Source organism: Aquarana catesbeiana, linkage group LG02 (genome assembly GCF_042186555.1).
Source record: "Aquarana catesbeiana isolate 2022-GZ linkage group LG02, ASM4218655v1, whole genome shotgun sequence".
Taxonomy (NCBI): Eukaryota; Metazoa; Chordata; class Amphibia; order Anura; family Ranidae; genus Aquarana; species Aquarana catesbeiana.
The window spans coordinates 812713887-812728638 of NC_133325.1; the positions used below are offsets into that span (position 1 = coordinate 812713887).

A 14752-nucleotide genomic window follows, 5' to 3' on the forward strand; every position below is an offset into this window, starting at 1 on the left:
ATGATACTTGGCGCCATCTAGTGGCCAAAATGTGTTTTTTTTTTTACATTTTAAATCAGTCATAGGATTGTCCTGTGATACTTAGCGCCATCTAATGGCCACATGTATTTTCTCATTTTAGATCAATCATTTAGGGCAGCACAGTGGTGTAGTGGGTGGCACAGTGGTGTAGTGGTTAGCACTTTCACCTTGCAGCAAAAAGGGTTGCTGGTTCAAATCCCGACCACGACACCATCTGCCTGGAGTTTGCATGTTCTCCCTGTGTAGGTTTCCTCCCACACTCCAAAGACATGCCGTTAGGTTAATCGGATCCTGTCTAAAAATTGGCCGTAGTGTATGTGAGTTGAGGACCGTAGATTGTAAGCTCCTTGAGGGTAGGGACCGATGTGAATGTACAATGTATATGTAAAGCGCTGTGTAAATTGATGGCGCTATATAAGTACCTGAAATAAATAATCATAGGAAGTTCTTAGCGCCATCTAGTGGCCAAATGGGGTGTAGTGTTTGTCTATGGACAGAGATCTGACAATAGACTTTTATGGAGAATTATGTTCAGCGGGGGTGTATCTGCACTGTCTGATATACAAGGAGCCTCTAGAGGGCGCTCCCATACCTCTCTATGATGAAATGTATAGTAGTTGTGGTGTCGCCTCCTCTGGAAATATTCATTGGGAATTGCTCCGTTGCCTTGAAAATGTTCCCTCCTCCCCCACGATCCTTTAATCCTGACTGCCATGTCTCTGCCCCCAGGGGGACGCCCGGCACCGTCGTGTGGCCCGCATGGTGGAGGAGGTGCAGACAGTCATACTGGCGCTGACAGCGCAGGTCAGTTCCTGGGATTCCCGATTTCAAAGCATTTCCAACTCCGGCATCCACAGCGACCACCTAAAGGTGAGACACCCCAGTATCATTGTGACCCCTGACAGCGCCGCCCTGCAGGACTGAATGAGCAGAGGGGGTTGAAGTGTGTGCAGAGCCTAAACTTCTTCTTTCAGTTTTGGATGGAGCGGGGGAGGGTTAGACCCTCTGTCAGGTTTTTATTGCTGTCTCCACTGGTAAAATGTAATCTCTATCTGTCCTGGTGACCCCAAAACAGGAAGTAATAGGGAATCAATCCAGAAGAGAAACAGAAGGGAAATCGCCCAATGAGGAGACCTGTTCTGGTGAGCGGGGATTTCCTCTCACTTCCTGTTGTGTCTCTGGAACAGGAAGTGAAGGGAGCTTTCATTTCCTAGACAGCACCAGAACAACAGCCGGGATCTGACTGGATGACAATAGGAAGAGGTGTGGCTGGCTGTGACACCTCCCTCTCTGGTACTGTGGGGAAGGACAATATAGATGCCTAATTACACTGCCTGCCTGGTACCTTGAGGGTGGGATAAAGTTGAGGGGGGACACAAGAGGGGCCCCATCACACCAGCTGTCCAGTACTGAAGAGGAGGGATCAAATAGATCAGGGCCCTATTGCACCACCTGCCTGGCACTGTAGGGGAGGGTTCAGATGGGGTATATAAAAGAGGCCCCATTACACCACATGTCTAGCACTGTGGGGGAGGGTTTAGATGGGGGACATAGGAGGGGCCAAATTCCACCACATATCCGGCACAATGGGGAAGGAGTTGAATAGGGGAGGGACATAAGAGGGACCCCATTACAGTACCTGTCTGGCACTGTAAGGGAGAGATCAGATGGGCGGGAGACATAAACAGGGCCCATTACATCACATATCCAGCACTATGAGGGAGGGAATATATGGGGAAGGATATAAGAGAGACCCCATTACACCACCTGTCTGGCACTTTAGGGAAGGGATCAGAGGTGCGGGGACATAATACTGGCCCCATTACACTACCTGTCTGACATTTTGGGGAAGGGATCAGATGGGGTGGGACATAAGAGGGACCCCATTACACTACCTGTCTGGCACTTTAGGGAAGGGATCAGAGGGGCGGGGACATAAGACTGGCCCCATTACACCACCTGTCTGGCACTTTGGGGAAGGGATCAGATGGGGAGGGACATAAGAGGGACCCCATTACAGTACCTGTCTGGCACTGTAAGAGAGAGATCAGATGGGCGGGAGACATAAACAGGGCCCATTACATCACATATCCAGCACCATGGGGGAGGGTTCAGATAGGGGAGGGTCATTCCAGGGGCACTTGGATGGCAATGTTGTGGCCCTCACTGGGATTGGTGCGGAGGGCCCCTACTGAAGGCAGCAACACTTCACGATTCTAACACGACAAATTCACTGAAATCAAATCCAGGAAATCCAATCATCTTCCATACGTTAAACTCCAGCTTTTGGGGGAGGGGAAACACCTGATGCTCATAGAGATCTCTCCTCACTTCCTGTCCCAGTGACCACATGATGACCAGGGCAGGAAGTAAAAGAGACCCTCCAATCGACACATAGCCCAGAATAACACAGAGCTTCATCTGGTGGGGGGGGGGCAGGGACCGGCATCGGCCATAGGCGGTCGTTTTCTGTCATTGTCACCATCTTCTCTCTCTCCTTGGCTGCGTGTGGAATCAGGAACAGCCGGACTTACTGGCCCACTGGATGGCGCTGCTGAGGGGGCGCCGCTCACTGCACCCCTGTATACAGGTAACCAGGAATTTATAGAAAGTGTGTGTCACCCCGATCCACTGCATGATGACCCCTCCCCCCCAGATCCTCTCCAGGACCCCATCTGTGTGTTCCGGCTGCAATATCAGAGAATGGAGAGGAGTTCTGGAGGGAAAATTATCACAGAGAGGAGGTCAGTGAGGGGGGCAGGAATGGGATTTCCGCTTTGTAATTGTAGCAAGGTCTCCGGCTTTGTCCAGTCTAATGAGGACCTCCAAGGCCAAAGATAGCCGACATCCTTCAATATGTGGTGGGTTGTGAGGCATGGTAGGTGCAAAGATGATGAAAGTCATTGGGTGCCAGACACTTCTTGGATGTAAAAGAGGTTTTATTTCTTTTGACAGTCCTTTTTATATTTTTGGGGAAGGAGGGTTAGGGCCAGGACACCCTTAAGTAGTTGTAGATTCAATTGGTAGACTCCGAGACTTCAATAGGAGGACAGTCGTGCAGGGAAAGGCCCCAGCAAGGCGCCACTTCTGCACGTGCAGGATTGCTGTCTCCTATGGTAACAGTCCTTTAACAGTTCCTAACTCAAACGTATCAGTTCCTTTTAGCTCCACTACAACTGCTTCTTGTAGTTCTTCAATACTGAGCTCCCGATCTCTCACTAGACCCTCTGATTCACTGACTCTGAACCCCTGGAGCTCCTCCAAGGTTTGCGGTGGTATCTTCCTCCAGCATTAACCCCGCTTCCCTGCTGGGTCCTTGGCTTGGCACTCCAGATACTCCTCAAGCTTCACCCCCTGCTGACCGGCTTGGTCCCTGGCTTGACACACAAGGCTGTTCTGCAAGAGTCTGATCCGCTGGTTGGGTCCCTGACTTGATCACCACCTGAAGTTCCCCGACTCTCCACCGTGCCCTTCAGTGAGAATATGATTCCAGTACTGTCTTCAGTTACTCACTGTGGTCCCTGGTAATAAGGTGATTGGTCCCTTAGTGGTGACAGCTTCCCTTCTACCTCCGACCACTGACAGGTTCCCCGGCCGGCAGAACCGTCACTTCTGGTTGGACTGCAAGCCGCAATCCCAACCCTGCTCTGCTCTCTTGCTTCTGGATAGGCCCTCAGACAGCCTGGCAGCCAGATGGTCCCGGGATAGGCCCAATCTCTGGCCTAGCAGCCCAGGGCAACATGACACTCGTCCACCCAGATGGCCGTCCAGGTGACACAGAACACAGATCATCTCACTCCACCTGAATATATAGGTTCTCCCAGCAGAGAAAACCCCTGCTCATTGGCTGAGATACCCCATATACCCATAACCTGACCTTGGGCTGCCCTTTTCATATCTAATACCACCAAGTTCCCGGCCACCGAGTGGTAGAAGAGAAAAGTACAACAAGGCCAAACTTAGGGAGAAATCAATAGATCTCTATCAATTGACCAAGATGACTACTCCTGGCAAGAAAATTTGTGAGGAGCTCCCTGACTAAACCCCAGGGGGCTCCACCATGTTCATCAATTACTTCACCCACCTGTAACCCCCCCACCCATTTCTATGTCCAAAATCTTCATTTTTATTGGTCTATTCATAACAAGTAAGCAGACATCATCCAATACTGTCACTACTATCACTATATATAACCAGCACTGTCACTACCATCACTATATATAACCAGCACTGTCACTACCATCACTATATATAACCAGTACTGTCACTACTATCACTATATATAACCAGCACTGTCACTACTATCACTATATATAACCAGTACTGTCACTACTATCACTATATATAACCAGCACTGTCACTACTATCACTATATATAACCAGCACTGTCACTACTATCACTATATATAACTAGTACTGTCACTACTATCACTATATATAACCAGCACTGTCACTACTATCACTATATATAACTAGTACTGTCACTACTATCACTATATATAACCAGCACTGTCACTACTATCACTATATATAACTAGTACTGTCACTACTATCACTATATATAACCAGCACTGTCACTACCATCACTATATATAACCATCACTGTCACTACCATCACTATATATAACTAGTACTGTCACTACTATCACTATATATAACTAGTACTGTCACTACTATAACTATATATAACCAGCACTGTCACTACTATCACTATATATAACTAGTACTGTCACTACTATCACTATATATAACCAGTACTGTCACTACTATCACTATATATAACCAGCACTGTCACTACTATCACTATATATAACCAGCACTGTCACTACCATCACTATATATAACTAGTACTGTCACTACTATCACTATATATAACCAGTACTGTCACTACCATCACTATATATAACCAGTATTGTGACTACCATCACTATATATAACTAGTACTGTCACTACTATCACTATATATAACCAGTACTGTCACTACTATCACTATATATAACCAGCACTGTCACTACTATCACTATATATAACCAGTACTGTCACTACTATCACTATATATAACCAGCACTGTCACTACCATCACTATATATAACCAGCACTGTCACTACCATCACTATATATAACCAGTACTGTCACTACCATCACTATATATAACCAGTATTGTGACTACCATCACTATATATAACTAGTACTGTCACTACTATCACTATATATAACCAGCACTGTCACTACTATCACTATATATAACCAGTACTGTCACTACTATCACTATATATAACCAGCACTGTCACTACCATCACTATATATAACCAGTACTGTCACTACTATCACTATATATAACCAGTACTGTCACTACTATCACTATATATAACTAGTACTGTCACTACCATCACTATATATAACCAGCACTGTCACTACTATCACTATATATAACTAGTACTGTCACTACTATCACTTTATATAACCAGCACTGTCACTACTATCACTATATATAACCAGTACTGTCACTACTATCACTATATATAACCAGCACTGTCACTACTATCACTATATATAACCAGCACTATCACTACTATCACTATATATAACCAGTACTGTCACTACCATCACTATATATAACCAGTAATGTCACTACCATCACTATATAACCAGTACTGTCACTACTATCACTATATATAACTAGTACTGTCACTACTATCACTATATATAACCAGTACTGTCACTACCATCACTATATATAACCAGTACTGTCACTACCATCACTATATATAACCAGTACTGTCACTACTATCACTATATATAACCAGTACTGTCACTACTATCACTATATATAACTAGTACTGTCACTACTATCACTATATATAACCAGTACTGTCACTACTATCACTATATATAACCAGTACTGTCACTACTATCACTATATATAACTAGTACTGTCACTACTATCACTATATATAACCAGTACTGTCACTACTATCACTATATATAACTAGTACTGTCACTACTATCACTATATATAACCAGCACTATCACTACTATCACTATATATAACCAGTACTGTCACTACCATCACTATATATAACCAGTACTGTCACTACCATCACTATATAACCAGTACTGTCACTACTATCACTATATATAACTAGTACTGTCACTACTATCACTATATATAACCAGTACTGTCACTACCATCACTATATATAACCAGTACTGTCACTACCATCACTATATATAACCAGTACTGTCACTACTATCACTATATATAACCAGTACTGTCACTACCATCACTATATATAACCAGCACTGTCACTACCATCACTATATATAACCAGCACTGTCACTACTATCACTATATATAACCAGTACTGTCACTACTATCACTATATATAACCAGCACTGTCACTACCATCACTATATATAACTAGTACTGTCACTACTATCACTATATATAACTAGTACTGTCACTACCATCACTATATATAACCAGCACTGTCACTACTATCACTATATATAACTAGTACTGTCACTACTATCACTATATATAACTAGTACTGTCACTACCATCACTATATATAACCAGCACTGTCACTACCATCACTATATATAACCAGTACTGTCACTACCATCACTATATATAACCAGTACTGTCACTACTATCACTATATATAACCAGTACTGTCACTACTATCACTATATATAACCAGCACTGTCACTACTATCACTATATATAACCAGTACTGTCACTACCATCACTATATATAACCAGCACTGTCACTACTATCACTATATATAACCAGTACTGTCACTACCATCACTATATATAACCAGTATTGTGACTACCATCACTATATATAACTAGTACTGTCACTACTATCACTATATATAACCAGCACTGTCACTATTATCACTATATATAACTAGTACTGTCACTACTATCACATATATAACCAGCACTGTCACTACTATCACAATATATAACCAGCATTGTCGCTACTATCACTATATATAGCCAGCACTGTCACTACCATCACTATATATAACCAGTACTGTCACTACTATCACTATATATAACCAGCACTGTCACTACCATCACTATATATAACCAGTATTGTGACTACCATCACTATATATAACTAGTACTGTCACTACTATCACTATATATAACCAGTACTGTCACTACCATCACTATATATAACCAGCACTGTCACTACCATCACTATATATAACCAGCACTGTCACTACCATCACTATATATAACCAGTACTGTCACTACTATCACTATATATAACCAGCACTGTCACTACTATCACTATATATAACCAGCACTGTCACTACTATCACTATATATAACTAGTACTGTCACTACTATCACTATATATAACCAGCACTGTCACTACTATCACTATATATAACTAGTACTGTCACTACTATCACTATATATAACCAGCACTGTCACTACTATCACTATATATAACCAGCACTGTCACTACCATCACTATATATAACCATCACTGTCACTACCATCACTATATATAACTAGTACTGTCACTACTATCACTATATATAACTAGTACTGTCACTACTATAACTATATATAACCAGCACTGTCACTACTATCACTATATATAACCAGCACTGTCACTACCATCACTATATATAACTAGTACTGTCACTACTATCACTATATATAACCAGTACTGTCACTACTATCACTATATATAACCAGCACTGTCACTACTATCACTATATATAACCAGCACTGTCACTACCATCACTATATATAACTAGTACTGTCACTACTATCACTATATATAACCAGTACTGTCACTACCATCACTATATATAACCAGTATTGTGACTACCATCACTATATATAACTAGTACTGTCACTACTATCACTATATATAACCAGTACTGTCACTACTATCACTATATATAACCAGCACTGTCACTACTATCACTATATATAACCAGCACTGTCACTACTATCACTATATATAACCAGTACTGTCACTACTATCACTATATATAACCAGCACTGTCACTACCATCACTATATATAACCAGCACTGTCACTACCATCACTATATATAACCAGTACTGTCACTACCATCACTATATATAACCAGTATTGTGACTACCATCACTATATATAACTAGTACTGTCACTACTATCACTATATATAACCAGCACTGTCACTACTATCACTATATATAACCAGTACTGTCACTACTATCACTATATATAACCAGTACTGTCACTACTATCACTATATATAACCAGCACTGTCACTACCATCACTATATATAACCAGTACTGTCACTACTATCACTATATATAACCAGTACTGTCACTACTATCACTATATATAACTAGTACTGTCACTACCATCACTATATATAACCAACACTGTCACTACTATCACTATATATAACTAGTACTGTCACTACTATCACTATATATAACCAGCACTGTCACTACTATCACTATATATAACCAGTACTGTCACTACTATCACTATATATAACCAGCACTGTCACTACTATCACTATATATAACCAGCACTATCACTACTATCACTATATATAACCAGTACTGTCACTACCATCACTATATATAACCAGTACTGTCACTACCATCACTATATAACCAGTACTGTCACTACTATCACTATATATAACTAGTACTGTCACTACTATCACTATATATAACCAGTACTGTCACTACCATCACTATATATAACCAGTACTGTCACTACCATCACTATATATAACCAGTACTGTCACTACTATCACTATATATAACCAGTACTGTCACTACTATCACTATATATAACTAGTACTGTCACTACCATCACTATATATAACCAGCACTGTCACTACTATCACTATATATAACCAGTACTGTCACTACTATCACTATATATAACCAGCACTGTCACTACCATCACTATATATAACCAGCACTGTCACTACTATCACTATATATAACTAGTACTGTCACTACTATCACTATATATAACTAGTACTGTCACTACCATCACTATATATAACCAGCACTGTCACTACCATCACTATATATAACCAGTACTGTCACTACCATCACTATATATAACCAGTACTGTCACTACTATCACTATATATAACCAGTACTGTCACTACCATCACTATATATAACCAGCACTGTCACTACTATCACTATATATAACCAGTACTGTCACTACCATCACTATATATAACCAGTATTGTGACTACCATCACTATATATAACTAGTACTGTCACTACTATCACTATATATAACCAGCACTGTCACTATTATCACTATATATAACTAGTACTGTCACTACTATCACATATATAACCAGCACTGTCACTACTATCACAATATATAACCAGCATTGTCGCTACTATCACTATATATAGCCAGCACTGTCACTACCATCACTATATATAACCAGTACTGTCACTACTATCACTATATATAACCAGCACTGTCACTACTATCACTATATATAACCAGCACTGTCACTACCATCACTATATATAACCAGTATTGTGACTACCATCACTATATATAACTAGTACTGTCACTACTATCACTATATATAACCAGTACTGTCACTACCATCACTATATATAACCAGTACTGTCACTACTATCACTATATATAACCAGTACTGTCACTACTATCACTATATATAACCAGTACTGTCACTACTATCACTATATATAACCAGCACTGTCACTACCATCACTATATATAACCAGCACTGTCACTACCATCACTATATATAACCAGTACTGTCACTACCATCACTATATATAACCAGTATTGTGACTACCATCACTATATATAACTAGTACTGTCACTACTATCACTATATATAACCAGCACTGTCACTACTATCACTATATATAACCAGTACTGTCACTACTATCACTATATATAACCAGTACTGTCACTACTATCACTATATATAACTAGTACTGTCACTACCATCACTATATATAACCAGCACTGTCACTACTATCACTATATATAACTAGTACTGTCACTACTATCACTATATATAACCAGCACTGTCACTACTATCACTATATATAACCAGTACTGTCACTACTATCACTATATATAACCAGCACTGTCACTACTATCACTATATATAACCAGCACTATCACTACTATCACTATATATAACCAGTACTGTCACTACCATCACTATATATAACCAGTACTGTCACTACCATCACTATATAACCAGTACTGTCACTACTATCACTATATATAACTAGTACTGTCACTACTATCACTATATATAACCAGTACTGTCACTACCATCACTATATATAACCAGTACTGTCACTACCATCACTATATATAACCAGTACTGTCACTACTATCACTATATATAACCAGTACTGTCACTACTATCACTATATATAACTAGTACTGTCACTACCATCACTATATATAACCAGCACTGTCACTACTATCACTATATATAACCAGCACTGTCACTACCATCACTATATATAACTAGTACTGTCACTACTATCACTATATATAACTAGTACTGTCACTACCATCACTATATATAACCAGCACTGTCACTACTATCACTATATATAACTAGTACTGTCACTACTATCACTATATATAACTAGTACTGTCACTACCATCACTATATATAACCAGCACTGTCACTACCATCACTATATATAACCAGTACTGTCACTACCATCACTATATATAACCAGTACTGTCACTACTATCACTATATATAACCAGTACTGTCACTACCATCACTATATATAACCAGCACTGTCACTACTATCACTATATATAACCAGTACTGTCACTACCATCACTATATATAACCAGTATTGTGACTACCATCACTATATATAACTAGTACTGTCACTACTATCACTATATATAACCAGCACTGTCACTATTATCACTATATATAACTAGTACTGTCACTACTATCACATATATAACCAGCACTGTCACTACTATCACAATATATAACCAGCATTGTCGCTACTATCACTATATATAGCCAGCACTGTCACTACCATCACTATATATAACCAGTACTGTCACTACTATCACTATATATAACCAGCACTGTCACTACTATCACTATATATAACCAGCACTGTCACTACCATCACTATATATAACCAGTATTGTGACTACCATCACTATATATAACTAGTACTGTCACTACTATCACTATATATAACCAGTACTGTCACTACCATCACTATATATAACCAGTACTGTCACTACTATCACTATATATAACCAGTACTGTCACTACTATCACTATATATAACCAGTACTGTCACTACTATCACTATATATAACCAGCACTGTCACTACCATCACTATATATAACCAGTATTGTGACTACCATCACTATATATAACTAGTACTGTCACTACTATCACTATATATAACCAGTACTGTCACTACCATCACTATATATAACCAGTACTGTCACTACTATCACTATATATAACCAGTACTGTCACTACTATCACTATATATAACCAGCACTGTCACTACTATCACATATATAACCAGCACTGTCACTACCATCACTATATATAACTAGTACTGTCACTACTATCACTATATATAACCAGTACTGTCACTATTATCACTATATATAACCAGCACTGTCACTACTATCACATATAACCAGCACTGTCACTACTATCACAATATATACCCAGCACTGTCACTACTATCACTATATATAACCAGCACTGTCACTACTATCACTATATATAACCAGAATTGTCGCTACTATCACTATATATAGCCAGCACTGTCACTACCATCACTATATATACCCAGCACTGTCACTACTATCACTATATATAACCAGTACTGTCACTACTATCACTATATATAACCAGTACTGTCACTACTATCACTATATATAACCAGTACTGTCACTACTATCACTATATATAACCAGCACTGTCACTATTATCACTATATATAACCAGCACTGTCACTACTATCACTATATATAGCCAGCACTGTCACTACCATCACTATATATACCCAGCACTGTCACTACTATCACAATATATACCCAGCACTGTCACTACTATCACTTTATATAACCAGTACTGTCACTACTATCACTATATATAACCAGCACTGTCACTATTATCACTATATATAACTAGTACTGTCACTACTATCACAATATATAAACAGCACTGTCACTACTATCACTATATATAACCAGTACTGTCACTACTATCACATATAACCAGCACTGTCACTACTATCACTATATATAACCAGCACTGTCACTACTATCACTATATATAACCAGCACTGTCACTACTATCACTATATATAACCAGTACTGTCACTACTATCACATATAACCAGCACTGTCACTACTATCACAATATATACCCAGCACTGTCACTACTATCACTATATATAACCAGCACTGTCACTACTATCACTATATATAACCAGCACTGTCACTACTATCACTATATATAACCAGTACTGTCACTACTATCACATATAACCAGCACTGTCACTACTATCACAATATATACCCAGCACTGTCACTACTATCACAATATATAACCAGAATTGTCGCTACTATCACTATATATAACCAGCATTGTCGCTACTATCACTATATATACCCAGCACTGTCACTACTATCACTATATATAACCAGTACTGTCACTACTATCACTATATATAACCAGTACTGTCACTACTATCACTATATATAACCAGTACTGTCACTACTATCACTATATATAACCAGCACTGTCACTACTATCACTATATATAACCAGTACTGTCACTACTATCACTATATATAACCAGTACTGTCACTACTATCACTATATATAACCAGCACTGTCACTACTATCACTATATATAACCAGCACTGTCACTACTATCACAATATATACCCAGCACTGTCACTACTATCACTATATATAACCAGTACTGTCACTACTATCACATATAACCAGCATTGTCGCTACTATCAATATATATAGCCAGCACTGTCATTACCATCACTATATATACCCAGCACTGTCACTACCATCACTATATATAACTAGTACTGTCACTACCATCACTATATATACCCAGCACTGTCACTACCATCACTATATATAACTAGTACTGTCACTACCATCACTATATATACCCAGCACTGTCACTACCATCACTATATATAACTAGTACTGTCACTACCATCACTATATATACCCAGCACTGTCACTACTATCACTATATATAACCAGTACTGTCACTACCATCACTATATATAACCAGCACTGTCACTACTATCACTATATATAACCAGTACTGTCACTACTATCACTATATATAACCAGCACTGTCACTACCATCACTATATATAACCAGCACTGTCACTACTATCACTATATATAACCAGTACTGTCACTACCATCACTATATATAACCAGTACTGTCACTACTATCACTATATATAAACAGAACTGTCACTACTATCACAATATATAGCCAGCACTGTCACTACTATCACTATATATAACCAGTACTGTCACTACCATCACTATATATAACCAGTACTGTCACTACTATCACTATATATAAACAGCACTGTCACTACTATCACTATATATAACCAGTACTGTCACTACCATCACAATATATAGCCAGTACTGTCACTACTATCACAATATATTCAGTACAGTCGCTGATTTCACAGATAGCTCAGAGGTATCATAACTCTCTCTATTCCTCCTGACAGGTGATGGCGCCCTCCCAGCTTCTGGTCACAGTTCCCCTTCGAGGCCTCAGTGGTTTCCGCCATAGACGTTCTCGGCGTTGGCGGTATTACACTCCTAGTGGTGTCCGCCTCCTCACCCCTGTCATGGAGCCAGAGAAACTCCACCAATGGCTGGAAGTGGAGCAATTCCAGAAGAGCACCCCCCAGTGGCATGACGGTGATGTTAACATTCAGGGTGATTTGGTGCCGGCCCGAGTGGTGAATGTCTTCCATGGGCTCCTCCACCGAGCTATTCCTGCCTGTAACTTGTCTGGTAAGAGGATCCGTCTCTCCTCTATACAATGTCCTCTTATTGTCTTCATCTTCCTCTCTTCATCTTCTCCACCATCTCTGAAGATACGATGGTTTCTATGCCAATCATTTCCTGAGGTTGTGTCCCAGGCTTCCATGATCAATAGACCATCACTCTGATCTGATTTCATCTGAACCCAATAATTTCAGTTACCAGTTCTCAGGAAGTCAGGTCTCCTCTCTGGGTGACTTGGTTCATTGACACAAACAGATGTCCATATCCACAGAGAGGAGGATAGTCTAAGTGATTGGAGGAGACTACCTGAGGGTGGGGTGTAGCTGGCCAGACAATGGCTGGATGTACTGGAGACTGTGAGGAGACACAGGGGGGCACTGGAGTCATGGAGGACTGCACAGGGGTCATTGAAGACACCAGAGCGCACATCAGTAACTGGGGTCAATGGACCCAAAGGAACACATAGGGGCCCCTGAGACACAAGACTGCAGAGGAGTCACTGGAGACACAGGAGCACACAGGTGTTACCAGGCTATGAGTCACTGGTGAGATAGGAGCACACAGGGGTCACTGGTGAGATAGGAGCACACAGGGATCACTGGTGAGATAAGAGCACACAGGGATCATTGGTGAGAT

General features: G+C 39.9%; 1 protein-coding gene across 1 annotated transcript in view; it reads left to right on the plus strand.

Moving 5' to 3' along the window:
* The window catches only part of MAB21L3 (mab-21 like 3), a 46673-nt gene that overhangs the window by 17130 nt on the left and 14791 nt on the right, over nt 1-14752 (plus strand). Inside the window, exons 2-3 of the mRNA XM_073617605.1 lie at nt 751-891; nt 13831-14122. Of these exons, the coding sequence (XP_073473706.1) occupies nt 751-891; nt 13831-14122 (433 nt within the window). The remainder of the gene's footprint in view (nt 1-750; nt 892-13830; nt 14123-14752) is intronic.